The sequence below is a fragment of the Corvus kubaryi genome, unplaced genomic scaffold, assembly GCF_017639235.1.
Source record: "Corvus kubaryi isolate FWS band 111438036 unplaced genomic scaffold, C.kubaryi_AGA036_p1.0 37272, whole genome shotgun sequence".
Lineage (NCBI taxonomy): Eukaryota > Metazoa > Chordata > Aves > Passeriformes > Corvidae > Corvus > Corvus kubaryi.
Genome location: NW_024581084.1, coordinates 2,561,918 through 2,583,813, shown reverse-complemented (window position 1 = coordinate 2,583,813; position 21,896 = coordinate 2,561,918). Strand labels below are relative to the sequence as shown.

Below are 21,896 nucleotides of genomic sequence, written 5' to 3'. Positions count from 1 at the left end.
CACACAGCTCACACACGGCTCACACAGCTCACACACAGCTCACACACGGCTCACACACGACTCACACACGGCTCACACACAGCTCACACACAGCTCACACACAGCTCACACAGCTCACACACAGCTCACACACAGCTCACACACAGCTCACACAGCTCACACAGCTCACACACAGCTCACACACAGCTCACACACGGCTCACACAGCTCACACACAGCTCACACAGGGCTCACACACGGCTCACACACGGCTCACACACAAGGACCCAGTACCTGAAGAAAAGGCGAAGGGATCTCATTTGTCCCAGGTCAACTCTGAAGACACCACACACCTGCTCGAGGGCAAATACCTTCTGCTGTTCATCCCATCTGGTGCTCTGCATCTGCCCATTGTTCTCCTGGAACTGGGCACTGGTGTCCAGGCTGGAGGCAGAGCTGGTGGAGCAGGTCATGCGATTGTCATACGTGTCCCTGTGGACAGAGCATGGGGACAAAAACTCCATCAGCCATGGGAGGCTGTGGGTACATGCAACAACCACAGCTACTCCATGTTAAAAACCTTTAGTCAGAGTTCTGAAGCATAAATTATTTTTATTTCAATTAATTCCCTACCATCCCAAAAAGCATCCTGGTTTTGGTCTTTATTCCTAAAGTTCTTGCATGCAGAACTAGGGAGAGCCAAACCCATTCCTCAAAACACCAACTTCTGAGAAGGCAAAATGAAGAAGCTCAAGCAATCCCCTCAGTGTCCAGCTCAGCCACTCCACACCAGGATGGGGACAGGAGGAATGAGCACATTCCAACAGCAGCATGGACCTGGGATCTCATCTGGGAAATTCCCTCTTTGACCAGTGAGATCCAAAGATGTTTCCCCTGAATTCGAGTTTCTCATTACACCTCTGCAAGTGGACCTGCCAAGCCTGGATTCGTGTCCATAAACTCCAGACAAATGGTTTCCACTTGCAATCTTGAAACTTGGGAGAGTTAAGGATTGGGAAATCACACCTGAGCTCTTCAACCCGCTGCAAAGCAGAGAAGGTGAACCCAACCCTTTCCCAATCCACCCCAGATCTCCCGCTTTAAATGCAAACTGAGTTCAGACTCAAAAAGCCTCCATGTCCCCACCAGCCCCGATCCCAAAAGAAAAATATCAGTGCTTTGGGAATTAAGTGAATGTGAAACTGTGACCCCTTGGCTCGTAAAAAGGCCAATGCACGTGAACAATCTCGGCGCGGGCTCTGAATGGGCTCTGCTGTGAAATCGGGGTTTGCCAGACAAGGCCCGGAGCAGGTACAAAGCAGCCCCCTGCAAGGCCACTTTATGTGGTGTTTTCTAATCCTCTTATCCAACAATGTGGGCACTGAACGCTGGAAATCACACACTCAGCATGCACTTCACATCCGTGTGCCTCCCGCGCCTGGCTCCAGGGCCTCTTCCCCAGGGACCAGCCTCATGGGCAGCATCTCCCTGTGGGTCAGGGCAGTGCATTCCGACAGACAGGGCTCAGGACAGCCCAGGGAGTTGGTTACATTTTTAACCAAGGCCCGTTCCAATGTGTGACTCAGATCCCCGAGCCCATTCCTGCTCCTGTAGCACTGTCTGGATGAGACCAAGGCTGGTGACTACAGCTAAAGGAGCAGCTTCGTGGCTCTCTGGGAATGAAGTTCTGCTGCTCCAGTTTTTGGAAAGGAAGCAGCGAAGCAGAACTCACATTCAGGCCATTCGGAGAACAAGGACTCAGAAGGGATGTGGCATTAGGGATCACACCACACATCCAAACTCACTCCAACTGTTAGACACCAGGATACCTCGGACCACAGGCACAGCTGTACACCATCCCCTGCTTTGGGAATTTTTCCATGAAGATTGTACTGGCCTTTATGAAAAATCAAGCATTACTTTCTGATAAAGCAGCAAAATGTAACACTTTCTAAAACATTCAGTATCTAACATTAATGCAGATGTAACAAGAGTCCTGGTACAAGACACTTGGGCTGGACTGCCTGCTAGGAGCAGCTGGTATTTATGGAGCAACACTTCGTAACAGCCACAGCTGGTTACACAGGATTTTCCTGGAAGAGATGACTCAAACTAACTCAAAGACTAAGCAGAGGCAACCCATTTTCTAAAACTCTTGCAAAGATGAGCTGGTCAGTATGGCAGTGGGCTGGAGGATGGGTTGGTGTGAGGATCATGCAGGTCCTGGTCACAGAGGTCCATGCGTCCATTCTTCAAGAACATCACCTGAAATGACCAGCAGAAGTGTCCAGAGAACTGCCAAGAAATGAGTTACAGTAGAGCTGGGCAGGGTGGCTTTGATCCTGGGCATTCTGTAGTTCCTCAGCACAGCACGGCATTTGCAGCTGCTCCATAACCCAAACCTGCCCCAGCTGCAGCAGCAGCCAGCCGAGACCCGCGGGCAGGAGAGCCCGGGCACAGTCCTGGCACTGGGGGATCTTCCGGAAATGCTTCTCCAAGACAAATGTTTACAGTTCCCATCCAGCCACCGGTGACAAGCTCCCACACGCATCCCACAGGCACGGAAGCATCTTGTGTCAGTGGGTTCCCCCTTTCCAGGCAGGGTGAGCAGAGTGTCTCAGCCTGTGCAGCCCAGGGAAACTCCGATGTTCTCACTGATGCAGAGGATGAAATCTGAAAGAGACACCTGTGCCCCCCCTGCCCTTCACAGGGGTCAATAGACACAAACATTCACACTCAGGACAGATGCAGAGACAGAACCACCTCGTGCTGGTGCTCACTGAGTCACTGGGGAAATTTGGAAAAAACCCGCACTGTGTCTAAAATTACTTTTTCCTGTACATATTGATTGAAAAAAAATTGAAAACACTCTAATTTCTGTACTACTTTTAAACAAAATTTTAATATTGAGATCATTCTGTAGGCCAGTAACAATAAGCACTATGATCTCTGCTAATTTTGTGGGGTTTGGGGAGTCCTCTAACCAGGCACTCAAGATAGACAGATGCAGGGGGAAGAGTTTATTGTTTGTCAGGCTATTCTATCTGTTGGATGAGGAATTTATCCCAGAGCACCCTGTAAAAGCAGGGAGCTGAAGCACTGCAACGCAAATAGCCAGAGGAACATTCCAGAGAGACTTTGGGTTGTGGGATCCAGGAAAAACAGAGCACCAGCTAGTACACAGCACTGGTCAGCAAAACAACAAGTGCAGTGGGCCATGGAAATAAAAGGGACAGGGAAAAAAATCAAGGAGGATTAGCGAAACCTGGGTTAGGAAACCCTGGGCCATGTTCAGTCCAAGAAGGTCATGGAGGGGCTGGAGCACGTCCAGGGAAGGGAATGGAGCTGGGGAGGAGTCTGGAGCCCCAGGAGCAGCTGAGGGAGCTGGGGGGGCTCAGCCTGGGGAAAAGAAGGCTCAGGGGGGACCTTCTCTTCCTTGACAGAAGAGTGGAGCCAGCTGGGGGTCAGGCTCTGCTCCCAGGGAACAAGGGACAGGACAGAGGGAAACAGCCTCAAGTTGTGCAAGGGGAGGGTCAGGTTAGATATTGGGGAAAAATTCTTCATGGAAAGGGCTGTCAAACATTGGAACAGGCTGCCCAGGGCAGTGGTGGAGTCCCCACCCCTGCAGGCATTTAACAGCCATGTGGATGTGGCACGTGGGGACATGGGTCAGTGGTGGCTTTGGCAGTGCTGGGGGAATGACTGGACTCGATCTCTGAGGGCTTTTCCAACCCAAATGATTCTGTGATTCCACTTCAGCCTTTTGCCCTCACCCAAGTCCCACCACTCTTGTCTCAAAACACATCCCATTCCTGCCAGGGAGCAGGACCAGGGGCTGATATACTTTTTCCACTCAACAATCAACTACAGCAGCCAACCATATCCACATTCCTGGAGCCTTTGCAGCCCCTAAGGAGCCACCATTCCCCTCCCACCACATGGGACCTCTCACACAGTCAAGGAGCTCAGACACTGCAGGTGAGACTCAACCTACAGCAGTGGGACCCAACTCACAGTTCCAAAGCCCTGGAACACACCTACGGTGCAGAGAGAGCTAAACCCAGTTATTATTTCTGTTCCAGAGACCTGCCCCGATTACCTGGGAAGCCAATTTCAGCAACAAAGACCTAATAACTCATTTTACGATGTGATGTGACAAATATAATTACGAGAGAGAAAGGGGCTGAAGGCTACAGCCATGATGTGGCAGTTACCCAAGCTGTCAGCGTGCACCACCTGATTCCCAGAGAGCCCCCTGCCAGAGCCAGACCCTGCTGCTGGAGCTGGCTCTCCATCACCCCTGCGCTAACGCACACTGTCACTAATAACAGCTCCCACAGCCCCAGCATTCCTGCATGCCGGCTTGGGACCATCATTTACAGACAATGAGTATCATCATAATGTATGAGCATCCATGTAATGGGAATTACATGCCCCTTTTCCTCCCCAGGGGTTAGCGTTTCTCTGTTTCTACACTATTCCCCACAGGCACTGACCTTCTGGGTTCCTCTTCTTCCCAGCAAGGTGAAACAGCTCCTGGCAGCATCAGCTGCTAAGACAGACAGCTTCAAACAAATAATCTGCCAACAAAAGTTCAAAGCTATCCTGAAATGCCTAAAAATTTAGTGCAGTGGCTGTACAGAGTGAGGTAATATTGAGCATCTGGAACCCAAATCCATTGTTCTGATAAAAAAAGTGTCCTTGACAAAATACATATATTATAGACTGTGAAACGTGCTGACTTCAGTGACATGAAAGACATGCAAAGGAAACCAGATTGGTAATTTAGGATTAAAAAAAAAGATGTCAAAATGTCTCTGCTCACTCTGGACAGCAGGGCTGGAAGGACACTCTCAGGACAGCACCAGCTTCCCATGGAGTGTGGCCACACAGTCAGCCACGGACAGGGAAACGCTGCCGTCGCACCAGCTCCTCACTCTGACCAGCACAGACCAGTAACCAGGTTAAGAATTGTGTTAAATCCACCCTTTGGCTGAAAACATTTGGAACTTGAAGTTCCTGCGCCTCAGAGAACCCGAACAGAATCGATTTCCACTGACCACAGTGACTAGGGAACAAGGTGTTGGATAGCCTGGATTTAGAAAGCCTAGCCAGAATTTCTAAAATTAAATGTCAAAACATCCTCATGTGGAAGCATTTCTATACATCTGCAAACATGTGGGAAACAAATCTAACAATTCCTCCTGTTTGTTGGGGAAACCTGGGAAAAACTGCTCAGGCTGCTACAGTACAAAGTACACAGATGTCAACATGGACTTTCCAAGAGCTTGTTCCACAGGCTTTCCATTGATCTGTTTGCTTTCAAAACATAAATTTCCCCACGTTGAACTGCACTAAATGCTATTTAGTAGCTAATTAACTTTCTGTGCTGAAAACCTCCTGTAATTGCACTTCTTTCACCTTTTTGAGCCCGTGTCCCCCAGGGAACCCAGGCTGTCCTACGGCATTTGTTCTGCTCATTTCTATCTCACAGGCACAAGTTCCTTCCTGACACCGGGCTGCCAATCACGGCTGCAGAGGTCACTGGAGACCAAATTAGGAGCACTCTGCCTCTGACAAACTTGCTTCGCCTAGCTTGTTGTAAAGGGAAAATAAACAGTTACGAAAAATAATTGTATCCTTTCAAGCAGGGCACCGGGAAGCAGATCCAAGCGCTTGTCCTAGTCAGCGCATTGTTGTTAGTCACTCCTCGCATTCCTGTTATTAACAACATCCAAAGAACAGGCTGTTTACATCTGGAAAGTGCCGGAGCCCCTCCCTCACCTCGGCCAGGCCGGAGCACAGGGTCCGTGGCCACGAGCCGTGCTCAGGCGCTGCGGGGAGCGCACGGACTCCACAGGCACCCTCTGACCTTGGGCTGAAACACCAAGTTCACCGTCAGGGACGGGCTGGGAATTAACACCGGCTCTGCCAACACCAGCCTGACAAATAAACCACTGTAACACGGCGAGGGACTCGCAGAAACCCGATTATGCAGCTTTGCCTTCTGACGGGCGTAATTGGTTTGTCCTTGAGAAACAAAGATCAAACCGATTTGTTGTGCTTTACGGGGCTATCGCAGTGCGTGTTCCCAGCGCCCTGCCCGCCTTCCCAGAGCTTCCCAGCTCCCTGGCAGAGGCAGAACGCGGATCTCCATCCCACACCTTGGTGACAGCAGCGGTCGGGGGGGACCCACCCCATCCCACCCCACGGCGGTGCTGGTGCTGCCGTCCTGCCCCGCGCCCGAGAAAGGTGAAAGCCTCACCACACTGGGGGCTTTGTTGCTCCTAATTCATCCCTCCAAGCCCTCGAGGCCTGAGGGGAAGCTGAGCCATTCCAGCCAGCAAAGGGGCATTAGAAAAACAGCCCCGCTGCCTCCGGAGGGTCCCCCCAGTGCTGTGAGTTAAAGCACGAGGAAAACAAAATAAACCCAGAGTTCTTGAGTTAATTATTTTGAATGTAAATGGGGAAAAAAAAAAAAAAAACAACCCAGAAGTTTGTAGTGAACTAATGGGTGTTTTAATCTCTTTTCCCCAAAGTCTGGAATGTAATACACCTCTACCCCCAGCTAGGAGACAAACAATCTGCTTTCACAGCTGACACTTCCACACAGGTGTAGCTGCTCAGGTAAACCCAAGCAAGGTTTTTCTGTTTTTCTCTGAGACTTCTTGTTGCAGGGAGAGAGAGGGGGCAGAACTAGCAGTTCGATACTTAGGAGTAAAATACACACAGCTCCCAGCAGCCAAACACAACAAATCACTTAGAGCCGAGCGGACACTGCTCAAGGATGCAAATGTTACCTTCAGTTTAAGGGAGGAAAACGTTCCAGAAGCTCAGTGGAGGATTTTTACAATCCATACGGAGAACGGGCACCTCATGCCTGGGCTTACGTTCATTAATAAATCAATCAAAATGCAACACTTAAAAAAAAATTCCTTAGATGGAAAAAGTGATTTCTCAGCAAAGCCCAAAAAAGAATGTTTGCTTTTCAGTCCATTCCAGCCTGGAGAAGGGGACCTTTCTTCCCTGTGTTTATTTTATTTTTAAAATCAATGGATTATTCTGCTTTTTTTTCCTTTCAGTTCAATCCATGCAAAAATAAAATTCTCCCCTAATTATGCTAATTATAATCAAGCCTTCAAACCACTTGCTCCCTTGAAAGACTTGCCGATTACCTTTGTTCTTATATTCCTGGCTCTAAGCAGTGAACTGGGAATTTCAGGGGGACATTTTAGTGGCGAAGTTAACCAACTCCCTGGACTCTGCCGCTGCCCCAGCGTGAGCTGAGCCAGCACCACCCAGGGAGGATTTCACTGTTTCCACAAGACAATGAGGATTTCCCAAGGGAAGAGCTTGCTTCAAGTAGCAGAAAAGGGAGAGGAAAGAGGAGCACTGCCTAAAAGCATGTTCCAGAGTTATTGTAAATGCCTAATGCTGGGATAATTGCGAGGCCCGAGCCAAGGAGACAGAGGCCGTGCAGATTTATTTGCATATACTGTGGTGCTTTGGAGGGGACATGCTCTTTATTTTGATTCACTTAACGCAATTCTTCCCTCACAAAGCTGTGGATACCTGCCAGTGCCATTTATCTCTGCTCTCCATTCAGATTTCTGGGCATTGCGATTGTATAAATAAATAACAGAAGAAATGCAACAATATCCAGGGAAAAGGTGAAAGCAGCCCTGGGGAGAAGGACTTGGGGGTACTGGTGGGCAAGCACTGGCCATGCCCCAGCTGTGTGTGCTGGGACCAGAGCCCCCCTGAGCTGGGCTGAGCCCAGCGTGGGCAGCAGGGCAGGGGGGTTCTGCCCCTGTGCCCCTGTGCTCAGGTGAGGCCCCACCTGCAGAGCTGCCCCAGCCCTGGGGCCCAGCACAGGGAGCACCTGGAGCTGCTGGAGAGAGCCCAGAGGAGGCTCCAGGATGAGCAGAGGGATGGAGCAGCTCTGCTGGGAGGAAAGGCTGCGAGAGCTGGGAATGTTCAGCCTGGAGAGGAGAAGCTCTGGGGTGACCTCACTGGGACCTTGCAGGGCCTGAAGGAGCTGACAAGAAACATGGAGAGAGACTTTTTACAAGGGATGGAGTGCCAGGACAAGGGGGATTGGTTTCAAACTGAGAGTAGATTTAGATTAGCTATTAGGAAGGAATCCTTCCCTGGGAGGGTGGGCAGGCCCTGGCACAGGGTGCCCAGAGCAGCTGGGGCTGCCCCTGGATCCCTGGCAGTGCCCAAGGCCAGGCTGGACGGGGCTTGGAGCAGCCTGGGACAGTGGGAGGTGTCCCTGCCCATGGCAGGGGTGGCACTGGACGGAGTTTAAAGTCCCTTTGCGCCCAAACCATTCCACGGCTCCGGGATCTCCCGCCTTGGCCGCGGTGAGGGGAGGGGGGGGCAGGACCGGGGGTCCCGGGGGGCACCGCTGGGCACAGCGCGCCCCCTGGCGGTCCCGCCGCGCCACCGACCGGCCCCGGCCCCGGCCCCGGGCACAGTCACGGTCACGGCCACGGTCACAGGCACTGGCCAAGGGCACGGTCATGGCCACGGGCACCGGCCACGGTCACAGTCGTGGTGATGGTCACGGTCACCGGCCATGGTAGCGACCCGCGGTCACAGGCCACGAAAAAGCCAGGGCAGCCACGAGGCACGGCTCCACGGAAAGCCACATCGGCCCTGCCCATGGAGCTGCGTCCGAAGCACAGTTCAGCCTTCCTCGCTCTCCTGAGCACACCCGGACAACGCCCGGCGCCCCAGAAGCCTGGCGGCAGAGGGAACCCTCCCCATCCCCTCCTCGCTCCCGCTGCGCGGCCGTGGGATCTCCCCCTTGGGCCTCACCCGCTCTTGGTCCCTCCCCGACACCCCAAATAAAGAGCTTCACGGACCCCCTTAGCCGCAATACCCGATCCCAAGTTAGCTGTCACTATTTTCTTCCAATGAAATCTGGCAGCAACCCAACAGAGGGAAGAAACAAACCTGCTATAATTAATGTTCTTGCTATTCAAATATTTATGTAAAGCAAGATAGAGCCGTATGCCTCTGCAATCTCTTGGATCTGTCCAACCTTCTCAGCTTTGCAACAACTTTAATTGATTGCACAGTGCTGCTGACGGCTCAGGCCAGCTTTGCTTGCCAGTGCCCGGCTCCACACAGACCATCCCTGCCTTAGGGAAGCTTACACTGACCCCACAACACAAACAGAAGGGATAAAGAACTATCCTTCTGATGGAAAAAGGATTTGCGGGTATTTTTTTCCCCGGAATGGGTTTGGGTACAAGTGGAATTAGAAGCTTTGTTGTCTTACATCATAAGTGGCACCAGTTCAGGCAAGTCCTGGGGAATTGAAGCCTGGACCAGGCACCCTCCGCACTCCTCCCCAAGGCTGAAATCATTCAAAACTGAGATGCTGCAAGAAGTTACAGGAGACTTTAAAGTCTGTGACCAATTCCCCTGGTTCCAATATAATCACTTCTGTTACAACAGTGATGAATTCCCAATCTCTTGATGACTCCAGAGCTCCTGCCAGTTCACGCTAATTTCAGCTCATTTCCCTTACAATTTTGTCTCCTGTTTTTGCTGCAGAGGTCGGAACGGCTCTCAGCCCTCCAGGTGAGCTGCCAAAACAAGGTGATGCAATGCCCGCACTGCTCCCACCCGCTCCCGGAGCAGCTCATTTACTGATGAGCTCCTGAGAAGCGGCTTAACAACAGGATGTGCAACACATCCGTAAAAATTGCATCAACTGCGACGCCAAAGGAGTTTTTCCCCGTGCTGTGAGCTTTGCCTGGGTTGTCTGTGATCGATCTGCTGTATGAATTCATGTCTGCTGAAGAACATGAGAACTCACCATCATCCAGCTCCATTATGACAGTGTTTCGTTATTTTTATTACTGGCTGCTAAAACGATTGATGTCTCATGAAAGATGTTTCCTTCCTGCATTGATTCCACCTTGATCACACCGCTTCTGCTCGTCCTTTCCAGCAAGAGCTGTGGGAGCACTGCTGGCCTCTGTCCCAGCACCTGTGGGGCCACTCGTGGAGCTCCAGCCTCTGGCCAGATGTTGCCCCAAGCTCCACTCATACAATTCCAACACTGAGGCTCCTCAGTCCAAATTTTGACTGTATTGACCAGCATCCTAGGGTGAAGTGAGTGAAGGAACCAAGGCCAGTGTTTGTATCTCCTAGTCAGCATTGTTGTGGTGCTTGTCAGGTATCAGCAATCGCAGTTGATGAGTGAAAAGCCTCCAGCAGCCTGAGCACCCATGAAAGCTCCTGTTATCCAGAGATCACTCTGGAACAGCACAAACCCCCACCCCAAACCAAACCCCACTCGCAGAGCACTAAGTGCTTCCACAACCGATTGTATAGATCTGATGTCGTGGTCAGTTCAATAACTCCAGCAGCATCAGTGGATGGACATTACAGAGGTGTCAGATGCTGTTTGGTTGCCTGGATGTAACAAAAGCCTTTTAGTTTCACTTTACTGATGGGGAAAATGGAAGCAGAGGAATTTCCCAGGGCGGCAGCGAGCCAGAGCTGGGCACAGAGAGCAGCTGCCCTGAACTCATGTCCTTCAGGCCACAGGGCAAATGTTTCCTGACAGCCAACAAACAACGGGGACTGGGGAGGGAAGGGACAGAACAGAATGATTTTATTTCCAGAATCCCTCCTTTTCCACAGAAACACAGACCCTGACAAAGCTGCCATCAATGCAGGCACTCCCCACACCAGCTGCCTCCTGCAGGAACCATGTGTTGGGAGCACTAAGGGGTCCCCAAACTTAAGAAGGACACAAGCCCCAGGACAGTAAGGCCACCTTCCCTTGAGGGATGAGGGCACTCTGCAGCAGTGTGCCAGGCTGGTCTAAAGAGAAGCAAGAGTGTGCACACTGGTGCTGGGACACTCCCATTGCTCCCAGCCCCAGGAATTGTGTAAACGGGAGGAGGATGCATCGATCGCTGCATGGGACCCCTGGCAGCCTGTCAAACTGAGAAGCAAAGAGGAAAAAAACAATGGATACGTTTTCATTTCCTTATGGTCTACCAGGAGAGTTGGTGACTTACAACTGACTTACTCATTGTGCAACTCCAGGGCTCCCCAGCCCACCTCCCTCCCTCCTCCCCGTCCTCATCCTGCACACACTGCAGTGTTTGTGGCTCCCTCATGCCCAGGTGGCCAGGCCACCTCCTCAGGGGACACTCCAAGAGACAGATGGGACTCGTGACTCCTGGTCACACAGGGATTCTGTCAAGCAGCTCGCCGAGCCCCTGATCTCATCTGATCCAAGTGTACCTGTACATCCCAATTGTTCCACAGTGACCCATTTCTCCATTTCTGAGCATATCTAATCACACAGGAAGCTGGCTGGACTGAAATGCAACATATTCCTTCAGCTTTTGCAGCAACCACAGGGAAGAGCGGAGCTGTCTCTGCTGCAGCTCCCCAGTGCAGAGGGAAACAACCAGAAAGAGTCGTTCCTCCTGGCAGAGAGGAGGTGGTGACTGGGAGGTGGGGAGAAAAGAGAGCTCAAACAATCTGCCAGCAGCACAAACTTTGTTCCCACTCCAATTCTGGCTCAGAAGGGAAGCAGCCAGCAGAAAAACCCAAACCAAAACAAATCCTTAAGAAACAAGGAAGCTGTTCCCATGTTTGTGGTGACTTCCAAAACACAATCTCCCGTTCCCCAAAATGCAGGGATGAACACAGGAAATATGAGATGCTTTTTGACCAGACTTTTGCAAAGGATTCTTGCTAAATCTCCCACTCAACAGCTTGTAAGATCCTGCAGACTCCATGGAAGGCTGCTCAATGGGGAAGAACAAATTGGCACAAAAAATGCACACACTGGACAAAACCCTTTCAAGTCAGAAGTCCCAAACAACAAAAGCTCTGTTTTATTAATCTGCTGCCAATTATGAGTGTCACGTGCACTGTGTGAGGCTTCAGACTGGCACCACAGGAGTTAAAAAAGAAGAAAAAAAGCAAAGCCAAGGAGGCCCCGGAGCTGTGTGTGCAGAGCCGGCTCTGCCTGGCTGGAGTTGTCTGGGCTCCAGCAGCAGTGAGGAAAAGCTGGCAGAGGGCAGGGAAATGCCACAGGAATTCACAGACAAGGCACAGAAGATGCAATAAACCGTATTTCCTTCCTCTCCTGACACTATTTGCAGCTCAGAGCGTAAGTGTTGCAGCACAGTTAAACCACAACACTCCTGACTCACTGGACGCTGCCTGGGACCCTCCTGCACCAGCTCCTTGCGGGAGCAATCCAAGCCCACAGCATTCCTGGCACAGCACGTGGGCTGCGGCCCACGCCAGGACTGGGGTTTCCCCAGGATGAGCTCAGCCTCCTGGTGTTCAGCAGTTCAGATGTTATTCCGAACATGTCCCTCGCTCTTCCCACGTCCAACTACTACTGTGGGATAATAACACATTCTTGAGCCCTAAGCTTCACAATCCCTCTATGAGGACAGAAGATACCAGGCTATGCACATTTCACTCATGGTCATCAGTGGGTGTCTCTCACCCACTGATCTGACAAAGGCTGGACTTCTTTATTTGGGATGGGATGGGACAGCCACCACTCAACCCATGGCACAGGTGCTGCAGAGCTCAAGCCCAGCAAACCCTGTGGGTCACAGTTAACCAGCAGCATCCTGCTGGGGCACATCTTGAATGCAAAGCTGATACGAAGTCTGACATCACCTCACTGAAGGGTTTTAAAATACCCAGAGAGAATTGAATCCATTAGAATACTTCCTCACAAACCTCATTCTTACTGGCATTCTCTGGACTTGAGATTAGCCTGTAAAATAGAGGCAAAATCTCTCCAATTGTCAGTGCAGTCTGTGCATTGTTGACACACACAAAGGAGAACTCGTTTCTCCTCATTTCAGGTGTAGTTTCAAAGTTGAGTTGTAGGCTAAAAATCATCCCCATGGTGCTTCAGGAACGCAGCACGCCCATCCTCCCTGAGATGGAAACGAGTAACACAGCAACAGGGCAGGGTCCAGAAAGTCAGAACCACTGGGTAAGGGAACAGTGAGTTATACAGATGTCCTCCTGCTCATTATTCCCTTGCCAAGGTGCCCTCTTTCCCCCTGTAGCGGTTACTGCAGGTGACACTGAGAAGCATTGACTGAAATACCCAGATGAGACACGCAAGAATGAATATTTGTCTGTCTGAAGTAGGACCACGTTCTGAACAGCAGCAAAACAAGCTCCCACACGCAGGTTTCGTGTCAACACAGGGCCCAGAGGGGTGCCCACGGCTCAGGAAGTCAGCCAGGCCCTTTGATGTGGCTCTGCACGAGAAGCAACAAGCTCAGGTCCTCAGCAGAGCAAATGAGGCCAACAAAGGACCCGTTTACTTTAGCAATGCTGTTTCCAGGGCTCAAGACAGTTCACCTGAAAGAACACACACAGACCTGGATGTTTGGGGCCAGGGTACACTGAGCAGAAGCAGAACTGGCTGACAGTTTCCTGTAAATTCCATAGGAGTCTGAAGCCAGACAGGACATTGAGGTCAATGCCACTGTGAAGTTTCTCAACTTCCTTCAGCATCTCCAAGCTCAGCACCCAGCACCCAGAGAAACCAGAGAAAGGATGCACTCACCTGCTTTCACTGTCCAGGAACACAGAGCTGCTGCTTTTCCCCAGGGCTTCACTGATGGGAGAGAGGCAGAACGGGGAAGAGAAGGCATCAGAATCAGAGTCAAAAGTGCTGTCCCTGCTCACATCGTCAGCAGACAGCTCCAAGGAGCCCTCGTCCTCCCTGCAGTCCAGGCCCTCCTCCGTGCCCTCCGACCTGTTCTGCTCCTCCTGGGAGCTGACGGTGGAGAGGGTCCCTGAGTCGCTGCGGGGGGGCTGCGGGGACCGGCGGGCGCCGCTCTGTGACAGCTTCTCCCCTTCCAAGGAGGGGGCCCCGTCCCTCACGAGCTGGGACACTGTGAGGATCTCGTCCCCCTTGAGGGTCACCGCCCCTCTCTGTTCCGAGGGGGACGCGGGCCGGCCGCTGCCGAAGCCCTGGGCGTGGCGGCCGCGCTTTCGGGGCGCTTTGCGCACGGGGGAGCTCTCGGGGGTGACATAGCGCAGGGCTTCCTCATCCTGCCGCTGGATGCGGGAGTTGGGCACCCAGGCCAGGATCAGCGTGGTTCCCAGGAGCTCGTCCTTCTCCATGTACAAGCACAAATAGCCTGAGAGAGAGCACAGGAGCACCAGTTGTGACATGGAGTTGTTCTAAGGGAACTGCAGAACCCTGAAATTTCCCTTTCCCCATCTCTCCATCCCTGGAAATGTTCAAGGCCAAGCTGGATGAGCAACCTGGTCTGGTGAAAGGTGCTCCTGCCCATGGCAGGGTGATGGAAGGAGATCATCTTTAAGGTCCCTCTCAGCCCAAACCATTCAGTGATTCCTGTCACTTCACTACCACTACACATGGGCAAAACAAACTCTTTTATTTACCAGGACAGAATTCTGTCAAAGGAACTGTGGAGTGCTCAACATTATTCAGTATCTGCAAATTATTTCAAATCTGTATGTGGCTTCTGAGCAATCTCAGCTCCCTCTGGCCTAACTGAACAGAGAAATGACATGCAAATACTTGGATTTCCTGGACAGATTTACTAATCAAGAGTAAATATAAAGTATGTTGCCACATGAAAAAGTTCTACTGTTTTTTAAACAATTTCAAGTGCCAGCTGAACATTGATTTCTCAAGAATATTTACCTTAGTGTAGCTAAAGGGCTACAGTTTTCATGGGAAGCCAATGGAAAAAGAAGTCACCCACACAAAAATGAAAGCAAGGGTTAGTGTTCAGAGAATAATTCGTTTTGTGAAGCTAAGCCAAGAGCCACAGGTCTTTGATGAGAACATGAAAGAGCACAGGAACAGATGAGAATAAAAGGACAGAGCAGGATTTATTCTCATTTACTCCAGTGCATGCAGCCACAATCAGGCTTTTTGGATTTTCCCTTTACCAGTGGTTGCTGAGGCCACTGCAGCAATGACAGGCACAAGAGGATACTTGGATTTCCTGAAAAATTCATGGACAGGAACGAGCAACAGAAGTTACTGGTCTCAAATGACAACTTCTGACTGTACAAAAGGACTTACTAAACCAGGTAAATCCATGCTGGACCAGAAGAGAAAGGAGCGATATCACCAATATTCCTACTAAAAGAAGAGCTGATGGATCAGCCTGCGGATGGCTGTCCTTAGTCTTCCACAAAACTGCCTTGCCCTGTCCCCCACTGGCACCTCTTAATTTCTTAGAGCCCACAGTGTAGAACTTGATAGAAACAACAGCCAGGAGAGAGAAAGAGAGTGGGCAGTGTCTGCAACACCCCATCACCTGGATGGTGCTCCCCGATGCCCTGCAGCAGCTCAGGGGGGTGGACACAGACATTGTTCTTGGAGTAGATGATCTCCCCATCGAGCACGGAGGAGGAACCGCCGCCGCCGCCGGGAGTCAGGGTCAGGAGGTCGGACGCTTTTGAAGAGGCTCGACGGAGGAGTCGCCCCAGAGACATCGCCAGGGAAATGTTTCCATCATCTGTCAGCTCTAGTCAGGAGCCAAATTCAGAAGATCTGCCAAGAAGGGGGAAAAAATAGTGAGAACCAAAATAACGACAGCACAGCACGTGCCACCCACTGTCTGAGGACGAGTCTCCCATCAATCCACACCTCAAGCAAGAGCCCCCAAACGCTGTGGATCTGTAACATCACCTTCGTGCTTCAAAGGTGCTGAAGCAGAGAATCCCAGCACACTTTTCTCTGCAATGAAGAAACATGAAGGCAGCAAAACCCCACGTTAATAGCTACTGTGGGGAGGAGGCAGAACAGCAATGCTGGTCACTGAAATCCCCCACTGAGGGAACGGCTCAGCGTGTGGAGCTGCCCGATGTGTCACTGACCCGGGGATTTCACAGAGCCAGAGCTGATCCCAGAGGCTCCTTCAGCACAGAAATGGCTGAGACCACAGCATTGAACATGGGGCTGCTGCTCCAGCCACAGCACCTCCAAAAACAACATCAATCAAACCCACTTCATCTCGTGCTTGCCATTTCTGTGTGTTTGAGGTTTTTGGGGTTGGGATTTTTTTTCTGTGAGGTTGTTTTTCAGTTTGGTTTGGGTTCTTCTGAGCAGTGACGGTTAAATAGAGCCTTGTCAGAGATAAGGCTTGAAAGCCCCATGTTCACCAGGGTGGGCAGACCTCAGACCCAGAGCGTCGCACACCAACTCAAGGCAAACATTTCAGCCATCCAGAGTTTCCCAGAACTGTGGAGCACGATCCCCAGCTCACCCCCAAATAAGCTCTGTGCTTAATTGAGATGTGCTGCTTGCTGGGGCTGATGATGAGGAGCTCTGCAGTGGACCCAGAGGGGTCACCCAAACTATAAAGCATTCAGCAGATGGACCAGGATGTGTTGGAAGAGCAGGAGGGTCTCACACAAAGCAACCCCCATGCAGAGCAGGCTCTCTGCAGTCATCCCCAGCTGGGAAGCACCAGAACCACGGCAGTTTCTGTTCTGCCAAAACCACAGAAGGAGAGGAAACTCCTACTTTTGTTCCTTTGTGTTTACACGACCCAGCTTGCCGTGTACAGGCCAGTGTGACGCAGCACACCCCACAGCCACGCTCCCAGGCCTGGGACAGCACAGGGAGAGCTCAGCCCGGGCTGTTCCTGGGGACCAGTCCCACGCTGGGCTGCAGAGCACAGCCAGGAGAGCCAGAGAGGAAAACAAAGCACACAGGCCCTGGCTTGGGGCATCTTCTGAGGAAATACTGAAGGGCCTAAGCAAGCACTGTCTGATGCTGAACAGCTCCAATTTCCTTAACCTGATTTTGATGGCAAATCCAGCCAGCCCAGGAGGGCAGAAGGCAGAAATGGCAAAGGGGCATTTCCCAAAGGGCAGAGTGAGGGCTGCAGGGAAGGAAAATAGCTGTCCTGCCTCTGACAGATTGGGACATGCAGAAGACTGCAAATGAGACTGCCAAGCTGTTGACAGAGCCTTCATTAAAGGACAAACTATTGGTTTAACTGGCGATCACCACATTTGTCAGCTCGAATCACAGCGGAGGCGGTTTCTGCATTTCAGTCTTTGCTGGGACTTGATGGAGAAGCCTCAACCCTGCTCTGTACCAGCAAGTGTTCAGAATAAGAGAATTACTTTGCAAGTCCTGCACACTCCTGTCTCCTTCTAGCACCAGACACAACATGAATCCTCAAGTCTCAGCCCCAAAAAACAAACACCAGTCGAGCCCTACACTCTTTCTTGTTCACATTGCCAAAATCCCTGCTTGCAGGCTCTGGGTTACACCTGGCAGAAAGTCATTTGCCTCAACCACATTAAGGAGCAAATCACCTTTCCTCTCATTGCACCCTGCAAGAACAGACAGCAAATTCTGGTGCAACTTCTCCTTCCCCACACTGAGTTACCACATGCTGTTTCCAAACAGGGTCAGGGGAGTCAGGGGCAGTGATACAGAGTGACCTGGCCGGAGACCTGGGCCTCCAGCACACCTGGGCAGGGTCACCTGTCAGCACAACACTGGCTACAGCAGCACAGACCTTCATCCATGTCAGCGACTTCCTCAGAACCCCAAAAACCTGCGGATGCACAGGAGGAAGGTGGCACCAGCTGGCTGCTGCTGCTGGCCAGGGAGTGCTTCCTCAGGAAACACAGAGACAGAAGCTAGAGAGGCACATGTGAAACAAGAGGTGGTGTGATGTCCTGCTGCAGCTCTCTGGGCGCTCCCAGGAAGGCAGGGGAGGGTCAGGAGGTCTCTGCCAGCAGAGGCACCACTTAATGAGCTTTCACCGGGCACGGGAAGAACAAAGCGACAGGTAGAGATCAAAAGCTGCTCCCTGGAAAGCCGGAGGAATTTAAAGGGAAATCCTGCTTTGATCCTGCAGAACACCTGTTGTTCAGCACTGCCTGCATGTGCAGATGGACGGCGCTGCAGCCACACAGGGCTGGGAAGAGGAAACCAAAAAAAAGACAAAAGGTTTGGAATACGGTGTCCTGCCAGCTCGGAAATTCAGTCTGCTGGACTCGTCTTGCAGAAGAGCTGCACATCAGAAATCAGAGACCACTGCAGTGCTGCAGACAGTAGCCAGACACACTGGGATATATAAATATCACCAGGAAACTCAATCCTTTCACTGTTCCCACAGGCCAGGGAATTCTTTGTAGCTTTGGTTGCAGGATTAAAGAAAAACAGATGCAAGTCACAGGACAGTTTCAGGGAGGGTGACAGGAGTTATCTGGGCCAGGGAAAGAGATTGCCAAGGGAAGATAAAAGTGAGGGAAATGTATTAAAAGTCTTCACACATGGGAACTGTCTCTGCCAAAGAAAGGAAGAGCTGTCAATGAAGGATGGGAGAAGTTGTAAGGCAGCTGAACTGTGGCAAGGAATACCTAGGTTTTGTCATTCTAGTAGCTAGGACAATGGTGCACCAGAACAGAGAACCAACCTCAAGGGACCATTTCCATTGCTGGGGTTTCAAAGGCTGCAGAAATAGATACACAGTCAGTCCCAGTGGGGACCAGATGGTGGACTGGACCTCTGAAGGTCATCTAGTCTACTGGTACAACCCCAAAAGTCTCTGGAACTCAGCTTGGGAAAGTGCCTCTCCTTCCTAAAAGACAGGAGTTCATACAACACAAAGCAGCAAATAACAGAGACCAAATTTGCAGGGTTTGCTCTATTCTCAGCCCTTTTCCATGTGGGACAACATCTGCACAGGCAATCTGTGGGGCCTGGGCCGTGGGGAGAGGCAGGAACTGCTGCTGCCTCTTTTGTGTGCTTGGGAAGGCAGTGGGAACCATCTCACAGCTCAGGCAGCAGTAAATCAGCACCATTCAAAAAACCCCATTTTTCATATGAATTTCATATTTATCCACTGATCTGAAGGGATTCTTCTCAGTGTGGCAGAGCCAGCTCAGCTCTCCAGAAGCTGAAGCATTGAGTTAGCTGATAAGCTCTTGCTGAGTGCCAATATTTATTAAGCACACACACATTTTCTTCTCCCACACATCAACTGTTGCCACTAAAAATCTTCGCTCCAGCTCCTGTGTCTGTTCACACAGCCCTGGCTGCTCTCCCAGTTGGTGCCAGCACTTCTCAGCTTCATGAGTGAGAAAGTGCTGGGAAGCCAATTCCTGAAATCACCCCCGGAGCCTCTTCCCCAGAGCCTGTCCTGTTCCAGCCAGCAGCATCCAGACCGGCACCGGCTGCTCGCCGCCCGCAGCGATGCCCTTCCCCTCCTCAGGAACCCATCCACAGGATCCTGTTTGCCTTGGCAGCTCACACCTCACTTGGCACCTGCTGCTGGACCAAATGCTGCCGCCGCTGGTTGCACGAGATTCCTGTATCCTGGCCCGGGAGGGCAGCGCCGGCTCCGGCACGGGCTGGCACACCCAGCACATCTCCCGGTCCGCGCTGGCACCGGGGGCACCGCGAGCACCCCGGCTCCTCTCACTGAGGAGCCCAGCCCAGAGCGGGGCCGGCTGCAGCCCACAGCTCCCTGAGCTGAGCCCTCCGTGGGCTCTGCCTCCCAGGGCACATTCTCTGGGCAAGATTTTCCGAGCTTTACGAGCAACATAAGCCGAGCTGCAGGGCTCTGGAAGTGAAATGTGAGACTTGCAGCGTGTCTGGGCACGGCGGAGAAACACGAGCTGTCAAACAGCAGCACCACATTTAAGCATGAAATGTCTTTGGTAAGAAAAATGCAACAGGCTCGTTTTCTTCCTTGCCCTTAATAACTTGAGTTTAATTTTACATATTTAAGGAGTGCAGAGTCACTGTGGTGGTGGGGCTCAGACACCGCACAAATTCCTGCCTCTTTCCCCTCTTGGGAACAGCAAATGCCGGGTTTGGAACTCTCAAGCACAGAGCGACCAGAGTAGAGCAGGCTGGAGTCAGGACTCAGCTTCCTCCCAGTCCTCCGAGTGGATTTGCTGTGCCACTCTCAGCTGGTCACTCACTTGATCTCTACTCCTCTACAGGCCTTTGTACGACCTTCCCTTTGTATTACAATACCTCGACATCGGGAATAAAAAAGAGAAAAGCTTTCCAAACTCCTTGCTATGCTGGAGCCAGTTCAGAGGATCCAGCCAAATCAAGGAAAAACGTTTACCATAGGGAGCCACTCTGAAGTCATCCCATCTCATGGGAAGAATTATGTAGGTCACCAAGAAGTCTTTCATTGCTGCCCTGCTGGGGCAGCAGCGGCTCACGAAGCACAGAGCAAAGGGAAGGGAACAGCCAAAATCCCCACAACTCCAAATGCAGCCGCTTCAGTGGGACCAATTTCGCTCAGATGCATCTCAGCTGAGCAGGTAAAAAAGGGGCAGCAGCCTGAATCCTGCAAGGCTGTGACTCAAGAGATGAAAAGGGAAAGGGAATGCTATGTCAGGGCCGGCTGCTCCCAGCCACACCTGTTCAGGCATCAGAAAGCAAACAAAAAGCAAACAAAAAGCAAACAAAACACTCACCCATCCCCAGCACCGAACTCACCCACAGCACACGCTGTCACTGAGACACTCTGTGCCACATGTCCCTCCATCCTCAATTTACCAGCTTTGCATGACACTTATCTGCACTGCTTGGGCCACAGGAAATGCTTTTATGACTTTTTATTTCCAACATCCTGTTGCTGTGTCCTGATAACATTCTCAGGACTCAATCCTCAAAAATCAGCAGCTCAAAGCCCCAGGAGCCTGGATCACAGCTCAGTGGATGAGCTGATTGCAAACTCTGTTCTCAGTACGACAGACATCAGACCATGCATCATCTCTGCCACTTGGACACTCTGGAATAGCCCCTTCCCTCCCTCATTCCCTGATGGACTCAGAGAGCCACACTCTGCCCCATCCCGGCTCTCCAGCCTCACAGCCCCCACACAGCCAGAACAAACCCAGATATTCTCCAAATCCAGTGCAGAAAAGCAGCTTTCACAGACTGTCCGGTTATCACCAGGACACGAACAAGCTCCTACAAACTCTCAGGAGGCTTCTACAAAAGCACCAGCAAAGTCCAAGATCTTTACCCTGAGCTGTCCCAGCCCTCACAGTTCTACTGTTTTCTCTCAAAAGAACTTTCATTTTTCTTCCTATTCGGAGTAGCAACTAAGAACAAAACAGCTCTGCAAGACAAGCTCCCAGCCTGATATCCAAAAAGACCAATCTTCCAGTGGAAGCAGCCACGTTATTTTACGGAGTGTCAGCAGCACAGCGAGCAATACACCACCCCACAACCCCTGCCTGCAGCATCCCAAGGCCACTCACCAAACCACTGCCAACGATCCCCATCCACCTTCTCTGCAGGTAACAGAGCTCAGGTAGATGTTTGGGTCACCTGGGAGAAGACCAGCTCCCCAAAAGGAAGGAAAACATTGAAATACTCCCAAGCAGCACGGAGCCGCACCGAAATAACAGAAGAGAAAGTTTAGGAACTATTTAGATTTCCACCAGCGCCCCCGGCGGCACATCGACCCCGGGGCAGCATCCCGACCCCAGGGCAGCATCCCGACCGCAGGGGCAGCATCCCGACCCCAGGGCGGCATCCCGACCCCAGGGCGGCATCCCGACCGCGGGGGAGCATCCCGACCCCGGGGCAGCATCCCGACCGCAGGGGAGCATCCCGACCCCAGGGCAGCATCCCGACCCCAGGGCAGCATCCCGACCGCAGGGGAGCATCCCGACCCCAGGGCGGCATCCCGACCCCAGGGGAGCAGCCCGACCGCGGGGGAGCATCCTGACCCCAGGGGAGCAGCCCGACCCCAGGAGAACAGCCCGACCCCAGGAGAACAGCCCGACCCCAGGGCGGCATCCCGACCCCGGGGCAGCATCCCGACCCCAGGGGAGCAGCCCGACCCCAGGGGAGCAGCCCGACCCCAGGGCGGCATCCCGACCCCGGGGCAGCATCCCGAC

At 52.0% G+C, this 21,896-nt stretch overlaps 1 protein-coding gene across 6 annotated transcripts in view; it reads right to left on the bottom strand.

Moving 5' to 3' along the window:
- Nucleotides 1-21,896, bottom strand: part of TBC1D16 (TBC1 domain family member 16) — a 30,130-nt gene that overhangs the window by 7,767 nt on the left and 467 nt on the right. For 2 of the 6 annotated variants that reach the window (XM_042025574.1, XM_042025578.1), the window contains exons 1-4: nt 21,252-21,374; nt 15,311-15,546; nt 13,573-14,152; nt 273-470 (exon numbers count right to left, since the gene is read on the bottom strand). In XM_042025574.1, the coding sequence (XP_041881508.1) occupies nt 273-470; nt 13,573-14,152; nt 15,311-15,488 (956 nt within the window). In that variant the 5' untranslated portion in view covers nt 15,489-15,546; nt 21,252-21,374. Of the gene's footprint in view, nt 1-272; nt 471-13,572; nt 14,153-15,310; nt 15,547-15,642; nt 15,830-21,251; nt 21,375-21,896 lie in introns of those variants that run through there. The other 4 variants (XM_042025579.1, XM_042025575.1, XM_042025577.1 and 1 more) reach the window with 4 other exon arrangements.